This window comes from Catharus ustulatus, chromosome 13 (genome assembly GCF_009819885.2).
Source record: "Catharus ustulatus isolate bCatUst1 chromosome 13, bCatUst1.pri.v2, whole genome shotgun sequence".
Lineage (NCBI taxonomy): Eukaryota > Metazoa > Chordata > Aves > Passeriformes > Turdidae > Catharus > Catharus ustulatus.
The window spans coordinates 15,192,823-15,209,780 of record NC_046233.1 but is presented as its reverse complement, the minus strand read 5'-3'; the positions used below and the strand labels follow the sequence as shown (position 1 = coordinate 15,209,780).

The window sequence follows — 16,958 nt, the reverse complement described above, 5'->3', positions numbered from 1 at the left end:
TGAGGGGCAGTGAGGGGCCGTGGGGGACGGCGGAGAGAGGTGGGCTCGGCGGGCTCGGCGCGGTCAGGCCGCGGAGAGGCGGCTCCCCCTCATTGTGTCCGCCATCTTGCGGCTCCGGCGGGGCCGCGCGGGACACCCTGGGAACGGAGGGGCGGTGAGGGGGACGCGCGCACGGGCTGCTGGGACGGGGAGGGCGGGGTGGCCCATGTCCGGCTGCCATGTTGAGTGTGGCAGGAATGGCAGAAAGGCCTGCGTGCTCCCCGCCCGCCGTGATTGTCAACGTCTGTCACCGACCTCGCCGCTCTCGGGGCCCAAGGTGGGAAAGGGCGGCGCAGGGCAGGGCCGAGCGGCTGTGGCGGGGCCGGGGTTCATTACCAGTTCTTTAGGCACCCGCCCGTCCGTGCCTATTGAGGAGTAGGGGGCTGGGTGGAGGGCATGACGTCATCCCGTAGAGCGGGCAATGGCTTCGCGCCGGCGTGATGCGTCACTTCCGGTGCCGGAAGGGTGGGGCCTGTCGCGTTGTGAGGGGCCGCGAGGGGCCGCGGGAGCCCGGGCTCAGTCTCACCCCGCGCGGGATATTCCCTGTATTATGTCGATTTAAGACGGTTTTCGGAGTTTCCAGTGGAAACTAGAGAGAAATGCGCTAGTTGGCAGCCGGCTGAACTTGAGCCCAGGCGTGCCCGGGTGGCCAAGACGGCCTGTAGCACCTGGGCTGTACCAGCACAGTGTAGCCAGCAGGACCAGGGCATTGATTGTCTCCCTGTACTGGGCACTGGTGAGGCCACGCTTGGAGTGCTTTGTCCAGTTCTGGGGCCCTCAGTTCAGGAAGGATATTGAAATACAAAGAAGGGCAGCAGAGCACAAGTCATGTGAGAAAGCGGCTGAGAGAGCTGTGGGTGTTTACCCTGGAAAAAAGGAGGCTCAGGAGTGAGCTTATCGCTCTGGGGCTTGGCCAGCTAACCACTGACAGGACGAGCCTTAAGCTGTGCCAGGGGACGTTTAGGTTGGACATCAGGAAGAATTTCTTCATACCAGTTGTGCTTAGACATTGGAACGGGCTGCTCAGGGAGATGTGGAGGTGTTCAGGGAAAGGCTGGATGTGGCACTCGGTGCCATGGTCTGGGTGATACTGTGGTGTTGGGTCACAGGTTGGACTCAATGTCTCAGGGTTCTTTTCCTACACAGTTGATTTTGTGCTTCTGTGAAATTGTTTATGGAGCACATGTGCTATGCCAGCATCTCGCCAGAGCCCGGCAGAAACAGCCCAGCGTGACCAGGGAGCATCAGTCAGCTCCTCCTCCTTCGAAATAAATACACTGTGATCACTTTCTCACCCTTCCCCTCCTATTTTCAGTCCAGTTATTGCATAGTTTTATTTCCGAGTACTTTTTATTCCTCTAAAAACTTGTTGGCAATACTACACCAACACCACAGCTGTAGCACGATGCTCGTACACCTCATAAACTCTCAGGTAAATGTGGGCAGCACACACTTAAGCCTTTGAGAAACACACAGTGGCTTTTGAGGATGCTGCTCCAGTACACACACCCTGGAACTTCTTTTTTTCTATCACAAATCCTGATGACAGGCTCAGTGCATGTTTTTATGTATTTCTTACCTTAAAAAGCTGTTCTTAGAGTATAAGAATAGCTGTGAGAATCTCACCCCACAAAGTTTTCTACTACTTTAATTTTAGAAACCATCAGATTTTGTCACTTTGGTCTCTCAGAAACTCAAAAGAAAAAAATAAACTGTAGACGTCTTCCTGAACGTTAATTGCATTGCCTTTCAAAGTGTCCAGATCAGAGTTGGATTTTGCTTTTGGATCCTATTGCCCTCCTGTGGTCAAACCTCAGCAAGTCCAGGGACTGTTAAAGCTCTGCACGTCCTTCAAACAGGCTGGACTATTTTGTGTGCATGTCTGGTTTAGTTAAATCTTTCTCTTCTAAGAGTCCTCTCCCTTGCTGTTTGCTTGCTGGAGCTCTCTGTTACATGTTTAGAGATCTCACCCGACTCATCCTTTCATGCTGCAGTGGGATTGGCTCCTCAGAGTGATTTACCTTTTAAAACAAAGTCAAGACTTTGACACGGGATACCAAAACACGCCCTCATTCCTCCTGAGGGTCTCGGGGTCAGCTTCCCCTTTGTTAGGCCAGTTCAAAACCCACAAGTGATTTTCATGTGATGAGAGGTTTTAGAAAAGCTCAGAATGTCGTGCCTCCTGCACACTCTAAATTACAGGATCAAAGCCTGGATTATCTCCTGCGGGCCCCGGAGGTGACTCACCAATAACATCATAAGACAATTTACTTCAAAACACCTACAATACTTAGCTAAGTTTTAGAGTTGTATAACACCGTGGGTTGTTGATTTGATATTTTGTCACTTCCTTTTAATTCTTCTGCCTTTCTTCCTAACCGTTGGAACTTAGTTTGTCAGTTTATACCAAGCTGGAATTTAGCTGGCAGGATAATTGGACCTCCTAGAAAAATGTCATATTAAGTAGGAATTATGGATAATGCCCCTGCAAAATTAGTTAATGGAAAAAATGTTTAATTGCTGCTTGAGTAATATCGATCAAATGCAGTTATTCTACCTATGCATTTCTGTATTTGATATCACTGGAACCTGCACAATAGAGGGACTTGTGCTTGTTCAGCAGCAAAAATTCACACTTCTCCCTCCCTTCTGAGTGCCCTGAGGTTTCTGTGGGCCCTGACCTTGAGTTTATCACGGTTCCTCTGGAAGGTGCCTCCATCAGCAGTTCCCCCAAATTAAGTGCTCTGTGCTACTCTCCGGGTCATTAATGAAGCTGTGGGGCGACATGAACCCCAGCAGAGTCCTTGTTGATTACCAGATGTCAGCTGGACCCCAAGCCACTGCTGTCTGCCCTCTGAGCCCAGTGGTCAGGCTGGATTCCAGCGGGGCTGGCTGTGATTGCCCAGCCCACCCTCCAGCGTGCTCACAGAAATGATGTCAAAAACCTCAGCAGAGTCCAGGCAGTTCACATCTGCTGCTTTCCACGTTCCCCACAGCCTCTTGTCTCAGCCCAGAGGGCAGCTGTAATTGTCATCCTGTGACTGATTAAGAATCCTGGCTCTTTCTCCTCTTATGTTATTTCCAGCTGAGGAGCTCATAATTTTCTGCTATTAATCCCAAAGACCATGACCTTGTATTTCGCAGCACTGAATTTCAACCGCTTTCTACTATTCCAGTCCTCAAGGCTCGCAGCTTTTCATCTTCTCTAGAATACTGTGATCCTTCTCTGTATTTTAAATTACTCTCATCTTTGATGGCAAGTTGACTCAGAATAGGGAGTTCGAGAAATTACAGCATGAAAGGAAGAAGACTTGGCATGGGCTTGGCTTCAGGGTAGTAGTGTTCTGTGTTGAGCTACAGAAGAATTTTTACTGAAAATTTTTTCTTCCTTGCAATCCCCAGAGCATGGGAAAATCATTTCCAAAAGGTATATAGGGAGTGAAGGGAGTGTGACCTAGAAAAACTAGTAAGATGCATATGTCAGATCCAGTTAATTTTTTTTTTCTAATGATACTGATCTATATATATAAAATGCTGAATAGAACACTTATCTTCCCTGTGTTTGGCCTTAAGCCACATTCCCCATCAAAGGCAAAGAGACCCTGTTGACACTTTCCTGGTGAGTAAATCAGTCATGAGAGCAACATATTTCTCTTCCAAGCAACGTATAGAAAGCCGTGTACTGGAAACTAGGAGTCCTGGGTTTCCCAGAGCTCAGCATATTCTCAAAACAAAGGTATCCAGGCTCCATCCTACTTTCTCCCTTGCCTGCCTGGCAAACCCTCTAGTCTCATCATACTGCTGCTGACCACCCCCATTCTTTTTCCCACTTATGGATGCAGGAGGAGCATTGCAGTTAGAGGGGGCAAAGGACCCCTCACCCCATCCCTGCACACCCCCTTGTGCCCTGGACCCTTCATAGCTGCACATCCTTGCTGCAGACATTTTCTCTTTTGCCAAATGTGAATGAGGCAGTGCAGTAATTTTATGCAAATCCATGTGCAGATTAAAAAATTAATCAAATTCTGAAATTTTCATTTAAAGAGATTAGTCTTGAAAAAAATCCCCCATCTAATCCTCCCAGAATAGTCACTTGGAACAAGCCTTCACTGCATTGTTTCCCTCCTGGGTTCAGTGCATCTCCTGGAAAATTTTCTTGTAATGCTTTTGGGACCATGTGGAGCAGCAAGCTTGGGTTTGAGCGGGGCTCACCAGGCAAATTAAAGTTGATATATCAAATGATAAAGGAGATGTGTCAGTAAGTGGGAACGGGGGAGTTTAAGGCCGTAAAATCTCCTCTCTGTTGTACTTCATAGGTAAATTCCCCTGGTGATGCAGGAGAAATAGAAGCAGGGAGCCTTAGTGAGCCTGTCAGTAATTTAAATTCTGAGAGGGCAGAAAAAAGTCGTGCAGCAAGAAAAACGAGGGGCAAGAGACACTGCTAAAACTTGCTGTGTCTGGGAGTTTACTACTGTAATCTGTCTCTTAGAGCTTGAGCTCAAAATTATCCTTGAACAACTGGGGTTTGATCCAGTGCTATCTCAAATATTTTCCTTAGCCCCTCAGAGATTTTGAAGTTGACCCTGTAAAAGGTGGGCCACCCACCAGTCCTGGAGGAAATCCAGAGGCATCCTGACAGCATTGAAGCTAAAGTAACTTAGGTCCCTGAAGTTCTCAGTTAAATCAGACATTCTGGCACAGCATCCTCTGATCTCGCAGCACCTGACAGGCTCAGGATATGTGTGTGGTTGGGATGGCCTACAACAAGCTCAATTGCCCTGACTTCAAAAAAACCACAAGCCAAGGATGCAAATCCTTGAACAAACCTCCAACCACAGCACCTGGAACCGCTCAGCTCTGCCCAGTGATGGCAGACTGGTCCCAAGAAAGGAGTATTTTTCTAGCTTTCAAGTACCTGCCATGGAGTGAGGTGCTGGCTCGTTTTTCTCACTGCAAGGGCATGGCCAGCTCGTTTGTTCACTGTTTTCTTCCCCAGTGTGTCTCCAAGTTTATGGCTTGCTCTTCCCTGCTATGTCCATGCTTTTGGTCTCCTGCCACTATCCAATTTACTTGGCAACTTTACCACATTTCTGCCCCTACTACTGGATTGTTTCGGTCTCCCTCTGACTTTGGCTCCTTGCCTGCAGAATTGCTTTAATTAAAAACTTGATGAAAGGTAATGCAAACGAGCATTTTCCCTGTATTTTATCACAGTCCAGCTCCTTCCAGTCCCTCCTTCCCAGAGAAGGTGAAAATGAGAAGCTAGTGTTTTGCTGCTTTTTGGTGTGAGAGCGAACAGTGGAAATTTCTACAGGCTTAGGAGGAGCCCTCTAAAGAAAGGGTTTATAATGGTGTGTGTAGATTATTATAAGTGTGTAGATTATTCATGAATGAAAGCGGAGGAAGTTTTCATTTAAAGGGGATTAATCTAAACCCCTTACAATCCTCCGGCTCTCTTTGGAACAGGCAATTCTTAGCATCATTTTCATCCTATGCTTAGTGCAAACTTACAGGAAACTTTTCAAAAGATTGTCTATATCCCAACTCCAAATTATCCCAGCCAGGGACAAAGGGAAGGTGTGAAACCTGAACCTCACTCATGCCTATAGCTTGTCACCTTATATCTGTATACAAGAGGGCTCATTCATCCCTAAGTGATTTTCCTGAGGAACTGGGAAACTAAGATTAGTGTATGAAGTAATATGAGTCACATCATCAGCCCCTTCTCCCAGCCCAGATTCCTCACAGGAAAAGGCAGGGATGTGAGGGTGTAATTTCCCCTCGTGCAATATGTAGCAGTTAACAGGCAATTACACCACTTCTAAACCCACCATCTGGGGAGGGAGCCTGAGAGCTGCCATTTGGGTTATTTTTCTTTCCACAACTGCCTGTCTTTTGGGGTGATATTAAATTCTCTTGATCTTGTTTTTAAAGCCTTAGTAAAATGAGTAGGAGTTTTATTTTTTGTTAATATCTACAGTGGATTTCATAGCACTGATTTATAGCTGTTCCCTGGTGACATTTAGTACCCAGTGCCTGAGAATGTATAAATAAGTTACATAAAAACGGATTTGTGGTATCATTAGCAGCACCCCCATTCCAAGGGGAGCCTCCAGTGAGCCTGTGTGTCTAATCAGAGCTGACAAGGAGCAGAGTCGCATACTGAGACATCCAAAGCAAGTGGATCTGTGCCAAATTCAGCTCTGTTGCACTGGTATAAAGTTGGATAACCTCTGACTGCAAGGGGGTTTTACACTGTATTTACTCTGCCTTTATACCTGTGCTCTGAGATCAGTGTCAGGCAGTGGACCCCAAAATCCTGAGACACAATAGAAAGGCACTTGCTGACTTCCACAGACTGGATCAGGCCTCAGTGGTTAAAATATAATCTGAGTTCAGAGTGCAGAAAACAGATTACATGCCTGCTATTGTACTGAAATGCTTTCCAGAGTAAGCATTAGCAGTATGTACACAAGTGCCAGATGAATTAAGCTGGCATTTCGTTTTTCCACCTCCAGCAGGAGAGGATTGCCTGTCGTGTGTGGAGTTGGAGCTGAACGGGGCTGCCAGGAGGGCACGTGTGACAGGAGCCACGGTTACAGGTCTGCTTGTGCTCAATTTCCCCAGGCTTCAGGGTCAGCCTTGCACAGAAACATCAAGGCAGAGACAAAGCCTGTTAAAAACTTCGGGGCTTTATTTCCTTAAACTTCCCTGGCTCCCTTTAAGCTTTTCTTCTCCAGCCGTTCCTGCATTCCTGAATTGCAGCTCAGACAGATGACCTGGGGTGTGTGCACCTGTGCTTTGTAGCACCTTCCTCTGATTGCACTGGTGAATTAGAGACCTGCTGGGAGCAGAGATGCTTATCTCAGTTCCTGAGAGGTGCACAGCTGACTTCACTGTGGTCAGCACAGTTGCTTTGGCCCTCATTGAAGTGGGGTCAGTGCTTTAAACTGCTGGCAGCATCAGCGGCCATGAAGTTTAAGAGTCTAGTAACAAAGTGGTGAGGGCACCCTGTCTGTTGTTCTCCTGTCTCCTCGTGGTTGAAAAGACAGTCCTGAACAGCACCTAAAGGGAGTACACATAGGTACTTAATCTGCCTTGGCTTTTGGCTTTAAAATCTGTTCTCCTAAGCAATGAGTCATTTACTGTTAGCCTTGTTCTTAAGGCTCTTTTCCCACTTCAGTGATTCTTGGGATTCTTTCTCTGATTCTCTGTATAGCCTTCCCTACAAGTCCCTTGTCCCAGGATTTCAGAGTGTACCCGAGTTTCAATGCCTGAGAAGGCATGTAGAGGTTTTTTGTGTTGAACCTTTGGATCCCTGCAGCAAAATAAGGCAGATTTAGACCCAGAAGAGCCGTTGAAAAGCTTGTCCAGCTTAATGATTAACACCTTGCAATGCTATGTGAGTGTCAGGACAAAGAGACCTCTGGACTCCTGTGCTCTCCTAAAAGAAGCCCTTTCACAAAACACATCCACTCACTAGAGACAGGACTAACTCTCAGAGGTAATTTCAATGGGTCTGTGATTAAGTGTGCTGCCCTGGCTGCTTCAGCCTCTTGGCATCCTGCCTTAAATGCCATGAGCAGGAGAGATGCAGATCACAAGGATCTTTGATCCTCAGAAACTAGCAGTGAACTTGCTGCCAGTTAACAGAAGGAAGGAGAAATGCTGGCAGGGAGTAGATGTGTGTGTGTTGGCAGGGGCCACCTTTCCTCTGTCAAGACAAGTATCTGCCCTTGAGCAGCTGAGATCTTGTGGTCCATGCACAGATCTGTTGCAGATAATGCTAATGCTCAGTGGAGAGCAGCTCAAATGGGCTTTCACAGACACGGCTGGCAACTTTGCCTGGATATGAGGTCTTATCTGGGCTCTAAATGATATTTTAATGGAAAATGAGGACTAAAAGAGAAAGGTAAATGAAGCTTTGTGTTAATTTGCTGTTTGGTGAGGAGCCCTTATTTCTGGTCTCTCTGTGGCCACCAGCAGCAAGGGATGAGGCAGCCAGCAAGACTGTTGTTTCTCCTCAAGACTGTGTCTGATGCTGCAGGGACACACGGGGCAATGCACAGCCAGAGGATGACATCAGCATTTGGCTAGCATGGGGAAAGGAATTAATGTAGTGAAAAGCTGTTCCACTCAGATGCCCTGCTCTCTCCAGGACAGAGAGCAGCTTCCACAATTTGGAAAGGTGTCAAACGCTAAGCAAATAAAATGATGGCATGCCAGTGGCAAATCTACAGTGATGGCAAAGCTGGCTGGCAGAGCTCACCTTCCCTGCAGGAGGTGATGAGATTTCAGGGGAACCACAAGCTGACAGATCATTTGAATGTGACACTGTCCTTCCCTTCTTCCTGCCTGGGGAAAAGTTAGAAAATGCTGCTCGTGTGGCACCTTAATCCAGGGGAAACAGGAGCTAGAGTTCCAGAGTTCATGTTTTGACCTCTCTGTTCTTTCTGTGACAGCCCTCTCTCTTCTACTAGTAAAAATGTTCACTTTCCCTTGCAGGTTGGAGGCTGCTGGCTGTCTCAGCCCTTGAGGCCTTGCCAGTGGTGGCAGAGAGTGCACAAGGCCACCCCACAAGGCAGAGTGGCTCAGCCCTGCCAGCCTGGGCACCATGTCCCTCCGCGAGCACGCACTGTCCCTGTTCTGTGGCGCTGTGGGCACTGTCCGCCCAGCTCCCATGCTGAAGAGGGCTCTGAAGCTCCAGAAAAATGGGTGCCCTCGGCTGCTGGTGAAGGACCAGGCATTTCCAGTGAAGAGGGACCTGTACCTGGTGGGTTTTGGAAAAGCTGTGCTGGGGATGGCCGCAGCAGCAGAAGAGATCCTGGGAGACCACCTCACTCGCGGGATTATCAATGTGCCGCTGGGGATCCAGGAGAGCCTGCAGCGAGCAGGAATGCAGTAAGGACTGCTTCTGGACAGTTTTGTGGAGCAGGAAGGAGGGGTGTAGGCTACCAGATTTGTCCTCTGTGGGGTGCTGCTGTGAACACCTTAAGTCCTTTTGAGCTGCCCTTGCTCTGTTGCCCACCCCATCCACCCCACCGGTCTCATCTTCAACCACCATCACATCCCAGTGACACCAGTGACGCAGCCCACCTCCTGTGCTGGATGTGCTGACTCTGCAGCTGTGGGGAAGAGACACTCAGTAAAGGCCATCTGCCCGTCCTGGTCACTCACTGTATGCCACTGGTACACCAGGCACCTGCAGGTGACAGCCTGGCTGCCTGTGTGGGTGCACAGATCCGTGGTGTAATTACCTCTCTTACCTCACCAGGGAGATGCTGCTGAAGCCACACAGCAAAATCCAGGTCATCGAAGGCGCCAAGAACAACCTCCCAGATGCAGAGGCTCTGAAGGGAGCAGTTGCCATCCAGGAGCTGGCTGAGGGTCTGACTGCAGATGACCTGCTCCTTGTGCTCATCTCAGGTAGTGTGGGGATCCCAGGGAATGGATCTGCTGAGGGCCCCCAGCTGCCTGCCCACCCCTGGCCATGCAGCAAGGGAGTGCTGTGCTGTGCCAGCCCCTTCAGCATGGACACCTGCACTTCTGATTTTTCCTCTTCCTTCTACCACCCTTTCTCCAGGGATGCAGAAAGGGAGAACACAGGGCTTCCTGCTGCTGTACTGTTCCCAGCACTGGAAAGAGGCTGAGCTGCAAGGCTGGGTTCTGCAGTTGTGCCACCATAGTGAAGTGGCACCTCTGGGCACAGCCTGGCAGCTGTTCTCACCTCTTTGGCAAGGAAACACTTTCTTCCTGCCCGCTCCTTACATTTGGAAATGCAGATTTGGAGAAGCAAGCACTTGGTAGACTTGCATGCTCTGCATTTGTGCAGGACTGTGAGTCTGAAAGCTGAGATTTGGGACTGGCCTTTCCCAGGGCTTGGCTCCTTCCCAGTTAGTGGAAATGAGGTCTCCAGGTACCACACAGTTAAGGTGCATGTCTTGCAGGGGCAGCCCTGCACACCCCCAGGGCCTGGCTAGTAGCCCTCAGGCTGTCCTCAGATCCAGGACTGTGTAAGAAGATGCATCAGAGGGATGCAGTGGCATCACCTCATCCTGAGCTGTCACAGGGCAAAAGCATGCAGGGACTTGGAACAGCTCTGCAGAAAGGCCTTGGTCTCCTCTGCTCAGTGTTTATTCCTCTGTGGATGTTGAAGCCTGAACTGATGCGGAGAGAGCAGTGCCATTAGGCAAATACCCAAGTGATTGGAAGCTAGCTTGTGCTTTCTGGGGATTCCCCTGGGCTTCCTCCTGTCTTTTGGCTACAGGGATCTCCAAGAGACTCCTCAGCCCTTCAGGGAGCCTGTACAGGATCTCCCCGTGGCTGTGACTCCCTATGCATGTGCACTCCCACACAGCAGCCGGTCCCCAACTGCTCCTGCCTCTCAGCTAGATCCCTGGCTATTGAGAAACACAGACATTTGCATTTGTTTTTCTTGCTCATCATGTTTTATTGATGCTGATTTGTCTCAAACCTCTGAGCAGGCTTTGTATTTTGACAGTAGCATTCAGCTGTACTTCTGTGCATGTTCACTCTCTGCACAGACCTTGCTCTTTTCTCCACTGTATTTTCCATCCATTCCACTTTTCCATTAGAACCTTGCCTTCTTTTCCACATTTCCAATGCCTGCTTGTATCAGACAGAATTCCCATCAGTGCTTTGTCCTTTGCATTACTGTCCCCCCTTTTATTTCCTCTCAGGCCTAGATGAGTGCAGTTCAGCAGTTTCCACTCTTGCTGCTTCCCTAGCCAGTGTTTTTACACACTATCTTGAATAAATGGAGCCACCAAAGCAGGCAGTATCCCCCTGTACACAGCACTGACTGCTGTGTGAGCCATGGAGGCCCTGCTCCCTGCTCCCCCATCCAGGAAACCCTTGAGTATCAGTGTGAGGACTCACTTGTAGCCCAGTGCAGAGGTGAGGGTAGTTGCTGTCCCTTTTCTGTCCTCCCCCACACTGCAGAACTGTGGTGCCCCCATCCAGCCAGGCTCACACTGCCTGGGTAAAGTGTAGCTGACTGCAGACAGTGCAGGACAGCAGTTGAAGATGACTGAATTCTCCAGAGATGTCAGCTTATTTTTCCAATCACCTCTGCCTTCCCTCCAGACAGTGGTGAAGGAAGCTAAAAGGCTAAAGCCTTGCTCTCCTTTGTCCTCCTATCATGATGTCCTTGCCCTCTCTTCTGCATCCTAGGGGGTGGATCAGCCCTACTGCCTGCTCCCATCCCTCCCATCCTCCTGGAGGAGAAGGAGAAACTCACAAAGATGTTGGCTTCCCGAGGAGCTGCCATACAGGAGCTGAACATTGTCCGGAAGACTCTGTCCGTGCTGAAGGGTGGAGGGCTGGCCCAGCTGGCACATCCTGCACAGGTAACCAAGGAAAGCCCCTGTTCGCCCAGAGACTACCCACCTACCCTCAAAGCAGAGGTTTAATCAGCTTGCAAGGTTTTTGTTCATAGTGAGTGAACAACTTTGCACACTGTTCTGGGGCTCTCTGGCTGAGATTTCACTGAGGATCAAAGTCTCATGCCCAGAAAGATGGAAGAGTGGGATTCAGACTTGGGAAACATTAGCCATTCCATCATGCCACTCTGCAGACCCCAGCCCACACCCAGCAGGCACTTCCAAGTGTTGGTGCTTCAGCACAGTGTTTTCAAGGCTGCCTCTGACCCTTAGGTTTCTTGGGGGTTCTCAGCGTGTGCCATTGCTGAACCCACGCTAGGTTGGACCTGACAAGTTTGGTGTCACAGGTTACATCTTCCAACATGATAATCCAGCTTCAAAGGGGACTGTAAACCTGTGGGTTTGAGAAGGGCAAGGTGACACTCACAGGTCTATAAAATAGAAATGGGCAAGGACCTACCCTGTTTCCACCTGCTTTGATGTGGGGATGGCACTCAGAGCAGCGCTTATGCCAGGGCTCTTTTGTGGTCACCTGTCTTTGCCTCCTGCAATAATCTGTGGGCATTTCTTTCCATAGGTGGTGAGTCTCATCCTGTCTGACGTGATAGGTGACCCCGTGGACATCATAGCGAGTGGGCCCACTGCTGCCAGCTCCCACAGTGTCCAAGACTGCCTTCAGATTCTCACCAAATACAACCTGCTGCACAGCCTGCCCAAGTCAGTGCAAACGGTCCTCTCCAGCTCTCCCACCAAGCCCACTGCTCCAGAAAACTACTCCCATGTTTCCAACATCATCCTTGGGTCCAACACACTGGCTCTGGAAGAGGCCAAACGCCAGGCTGAGGGCCTGGGCTATGCAGCTCTGGTCCTGAGTGCAGCAGTCCAAGGGGAAGTCGGCCGTGTTGCCACACTGTACTGCCAGCTGATCCAGCTGCTCCTCCTGGGCTTCACCAGCCTCAGAGAAGGGCCCCTGAGTGACGAGCTGAGGGGGAATCTCCTGCAGCTGGCAGCAGAACTACACATCCCAGGTTTGGACCTGGAGAAGTTTCTACAGGCCCTGCGAAGATTAGGGCCTGACAGACCAATCTGCATCCTGGCTGGTGGAGAAACCACAGTCCAGCTCCAAGGAACTGGCAAGGGAGGGAGAAACCAGGAGCTGGCCCTGCGTGTGGGGCTGGGGCTGCACAAGGCTCAGGCCACAGGAGCCAACAGCCCTCAAGGGAGGTGTGAGATCCTCTTCCTCAGTGGGGGAACAGATGGGCAGGATGGGCCAACAGAGGCAGCAGGAGCCTTCTGCAGCCCAGGGCTGGTGGCTGAGGCACTTCAGGAGGGCCTAGATGTGGAGGCCTTTCTCAGGAACAATGACTCCTACACGTTCTTCAGCCAGTTCCAAGGTGGGCGTCACCTCCTGGTGACAGGCTTGACTGGCACCAATGTCATGGACATCCAGGCCATTTTAATTAGAGCCATGGAGAGATCATGAAAGCTCCCTCTGCAGATACCCAGATGCACTTAATTAGGAGCAGGAATAAGTGAAAGCACCAATGCTGTGGACAAATGCAAACTACTTAAATTAGGGCTCACTGTCAAGGCTGCTAGTGTCTTTGACAGAAAGAATCCACTAATTAGACACACGAGTGGATGTCCACAGCAAAAACAAGCACTTGTAACTGGGGGGATCAGAGGACAGTAAGAGGTCACATTACAGACAAGGAAACTGGATTTAAAACTTGTGTGTGCTTCAACTATAGTTAATTTAAGAGATGTGGGGAAGTTGAGGCTATGGCAGGGCTACCACAGAGAGCCCTTGCTGCACTGTTGCACTTCCAGTGCCCCCAGCTCAAAAGCAGTAGGGTTTTAGAGGTTCACTGGAGCAAATTACAGTGACTGAAGGATATAAAAGTAGTAGCAGCAAGGCCTGCTCACCTGAAGCATAGAGGTCCTGTGGGGATGTGGGAAGGGGACACCCAGCACCAGGAATTGAGATGACAGAGACCCCAAGTCCAACAGGATGAACAGCCAGGAGTGTGGCTAAGAACCACGCTGGCAGAGAGAAGTTCTTTATACTGGCTGGGTGACACAAGCAGTGCACAGTGACAAAGAGGATGACATACCTTCACTGTGCAGTGTAAGGGTGGGGATGAATGAAGTGCAGTGACAAGCCAGCTCTGTGGAGTCATCCTCCAGCCTCCTTCCCTTCACAGTGACATCTTCTGTGCTGGTCCCCATTGGGAGAGCCTCCGTGCCAGCAGCATGTATGCTGTGAGCTTTCATGGTGTTTTCCAACTGTCTAGAAAACTGTCGTGCATCCAGCCTGAGCCACTGACCTTTCCTCTGCACTGAGGCAGAAGTCGCTGTCATTCTGATTAACTCTGCTAATTCCACAGAACAAAAGGCAAGGAAACCTTCGTGCTCAGCTCTCCTGACCCATGCTGCTGAGCTGATCAAAGGGCAAATCTGCTGGAGCTGTGCTCTGACAGGGAGCTGTTCCCCCCACATGCACGAGGACATGGTGGTTATCACATTTTTGTCACCTACTGCAGTGTGGTATGTGGGAGAGCAGAGCTGAGCTTGGTTTCCCAGGACATGGAGCTCACAGTGGGGCTGGATTTCAGGAGGGCTTTGCCTGCAGCAACAGGCACACTGACGGTTTGGCTGGATATTCAAAGGACTACAGCTCAGCAGCCAGTATGACCCAGCACGTCCAACTCCTTTTAAATATCCGTCTGTTTGTTACAGAGCCTAAGTGGGAGCCGAGCTCCTTTGAAAATCCAGCTCTAATGTAATAGGACACGCTTGACTCAGACTCTTTCCAGACAGACCAACCTACTCCGTGTGGCTGATCTCATCTCGTGACATAAATACACCGTTGTGCCAACGCCCTGTGGTGTCTCACTGAACAGTCAGTCATTCTGCACCCCACTTCAAGGTGGATCAGAGGGTGGGGTTCTGAGGAGGATGCAAAACCTCCTATTTTCATTTTGAAGCCAGTATCTAACAAGTAGGGATATCAGCAGGACCATCACCACGGAGCCTGGTGTCAATGCCAGGCTGGCAGCTGGACTGTCTGGGCTACGGCCCAGGCTCAGAATAAGGCACAACCCTGGGAATTTCAAAACCCCAGTCTTGCCTGGTGGTTTAAACTCATCCACGCATCTCATTTGTCCTTGGAGTCTGAAGGTCTTCTGTAACATGCCTGAACTTGTTCACACTGGCAAACAGCTCCGAGATCTGCTGGGGAAAATCTGCCAAGCGTTATAGAGCTGGCTGTGCCCCTGTAATGTCAGGGGGTGGCTGTGCAGGAGAGGCTGCTTTGTACCGTGTGTTTTTCTCCAGAGGTCACTGGCAGGTCGCCTGCTCCATGCCCAGCAGGGCAGCTCCACGGGGGCACTAGCACAGGCAGCGATACAGCCACAAGTATGGGCTGCAGCCAGGAGAACTGGGTAAAGCTGGTTCCACAACCTGGACAATGCTCCCTGGACCACTTTGCTCCAGTGGAATGCAGAGTGACTCCAGTTAAGGGCTGGGGTGCCTGGCAGGAGGGTCACTTCAGCAGCAGTCCAGTGTGCCAGCCTGGGCACATTGCCACTGGGCCACCATACCCCCCTGTCCACAGCTCTGCCACATTGCCGAGCACCACCCTGGAGTTCGAGCTGCTGCTTGTGCTGCCTCCCACACAATTTCAGAGGACCTTGGGCTAGTGCTGGCTGGCTTCTCCTGGGAAATGCCTACCCCAGGTAGCCTGAGCAGTGTCCTTGCTTCCTGAATGGTGGCTTTTCATAACGATTAAAGAGTGTGTGTTGGGGAGGAGAGAAGTCTAATAAAAGGTTTGTTGAAAGGATGGAGTGTTTGAAGTGCATTTCCCATCTACCTTTGCTTGGCTGCCATATATGGATTTTGTTCTTGTCCTTTCTTTCCTAATGAAGAGATAACAGACCAGGGGGAGGTTCAGCAAGAACACCCAGGCTACAGGAATACTTCTCTGATGCTTCTACCTGGATAACTCAAAGCTCCATTTCCAAGGGGTTGCTTTGGTGTACCTCGCACAACTTCTACCTAGAGACAAAAGGAGCATTGGAGTGTGCGCAGCCCTACAGACAAAGCATCATCTTATTCCTCTGGACAGTGCTCAGCAGGGAATTGCCTGTTATTGCTCCAGCCCAAAGTCAGCTCCCTCTGACCTGCGGTCCCTTCACAAAAGGGATGAGCCAGCATACATTTGGGCCACACTGCTCAGGTTTCGCAGGATTTGTGAGATAACACAAATCTTAAGACATGAGAGCATCGCTTACCTGCCTGGTAATGATTTGCCTCTGGGCTGGCAGGAGCAATGACTTTCCCACTGGGAGCTGAAGTGAGTCACCACAGCTGAGCAGGGCTTTGCAGCTTGTCCATGCTTGTCCCTGGATGGGGTATTGGCCTCATGGAAGTAAAGCTGCACAAATGAAGAAACGAGACCATGGCTGCAGTCACCGAGCAACCCGTGTGTGGGCTGTGCTGGTACCAGCTCTGTGCCACCCTGGCGTGCTGGTGCCTAAGGAGAAAAGTCACAGAGAGTGAGGACAATTAGAGTCACTGGGGCCTGATGTTCACAGTCCCTTTTTTATTAGGAAACTTTCTACACCAGCCAACCTTCAGGAAGGAGCTGGGTGAAGATGGCAGCAGTTCCCTGGCCATATCCCTACATGTGGGAAGGGCACACTGCAACAGTGAGCGGGGAAAAACGTGCTCAGATGCTGGGTGGGGAGCAGGTGAACAACGTCTGGGTATCTTCAGGGTTGATTTGCTCTCCTAAGTCGGCAGCTCGTAGTGCTAACGGCCAGGAGAAGTAACAGCGTTATTAACAGCACGAGCTTTTGGCAGTAAATTAAAAATCTTGGCTGCCGCCCTTGGCTCTGCTCTTGCCTCTTAGAAGACATTAATATCACAGCTCCCCAGCATTCCCATTATCACTTCATTAAGGATCCAATAATGATAAATGTGGATGGTTTTATTTTGCACGGAGCCTGATTAATGGCCAATAATTCACTAGGTGTTAATGGGGCCCTTCCTTTATGGAGGCATTGGAAGGGGCTGCCTTTCATCTCCTCCTAAGCCACGATTTTCACTATTTTTGCTAATGTGACAGATATAACACAAACCTTGAAAGAGCGGCTGAGGGCTCTTGAGAAACCTTGAAGAGCATCGAGCCTGGGGCAGCCCTTGCTGTCATGGTCATTCCTCAGCATCTTTTTCCTCTTCTTCCTCCCCTGTGCTGTTGGCAGTGCCTGCACCCAGAGGCTGTCACCAGTGTCCCAGGAGAGTCAGGGACAAAACCAAAGCAGCAGATTCCGCAGGGATGAGCCCACTGGTGCAGTCACGGGAGCTCTCCACAGCAGATGTGCAGAACCAGGCCCACCCTTGCAAGGGGATGCAATGCAAGGAGTGGGCTTGTGCTGGCCTCACCCCAAAGCAGCTTGGCACCCCTCACCTGCATCCCAAGAGGGCTGGGGAGCCTGGGATGCAGGATGGAGTCCA

General features: G+C 50.3%; 1 protein-coding gene across 2 annotated transcripts; it reads left to right on the top strand.

The window, feature by feature from the left end:
- Nucleotides 1-190: 190 nt before the first annotated feature.
- On the top strand, nucleotides 191-15,643 carry GLYCTK (glycerate kinase). 2 transcript variants are annotated; one of them, XM_033071736.2, is made up of 5 exons: nucleotides 191-316; nucleotides 8,545-8,940; nucleotides 9,314-9,465; nucleotides 11,233-11,408; nucleotides 12,019-15,643. In XM_033071736.2, exons 2-5 carry the CDS (start codon nucleotides 8,654-8,656, stop codon nucleotides 12,922-12,924), a joined length of 1,521 nt encoding a protein of 506 aa, XP_032927627.1. In that variant the 5' UTR covers nucleotides 191-316; nucleotides 8,545-8,653; the 3' UTR covers nucleotides 12,925-15,643. The 2 variants fall into 2 exon arrangements, with proteins under 2 accessions (XP_032927627.1, XP_032927628.1); XM_033071737.2 differs by lacking the exon at nucleotides 191-316 and adding an exon at nucleotides 6,560-6,641.
- Nucleotides 15,644-16,958: the final 1,315 nt, after the last annotated feature.

Excerpts from the sequence above, each read along its gene's own strand:
- GLYCTK (XM_033071736.2), top strand. The coding sequence starts at position 8,654 with ATGTCCCTCCGCGAGCACGCACTGTCCCTGTTCTGTGGCGCTGTGGGC. Across the intron at positions 8,941-9,313 it reads CTGCAGCGAGCAGGAATGCA|GGAGATGCTGCTGAAGCCAC; the intron begins GTAAGGACTGCT and ends TTACCTCACCAG. Across the intron at positions 9,466-11,232 it reads GCTCCTTGTGCTCATCTCAG|GGGGTGGATCAGCCCTACTG; the intron begins GTAGTGTGGGGA and ends TCTGCATCCTAG.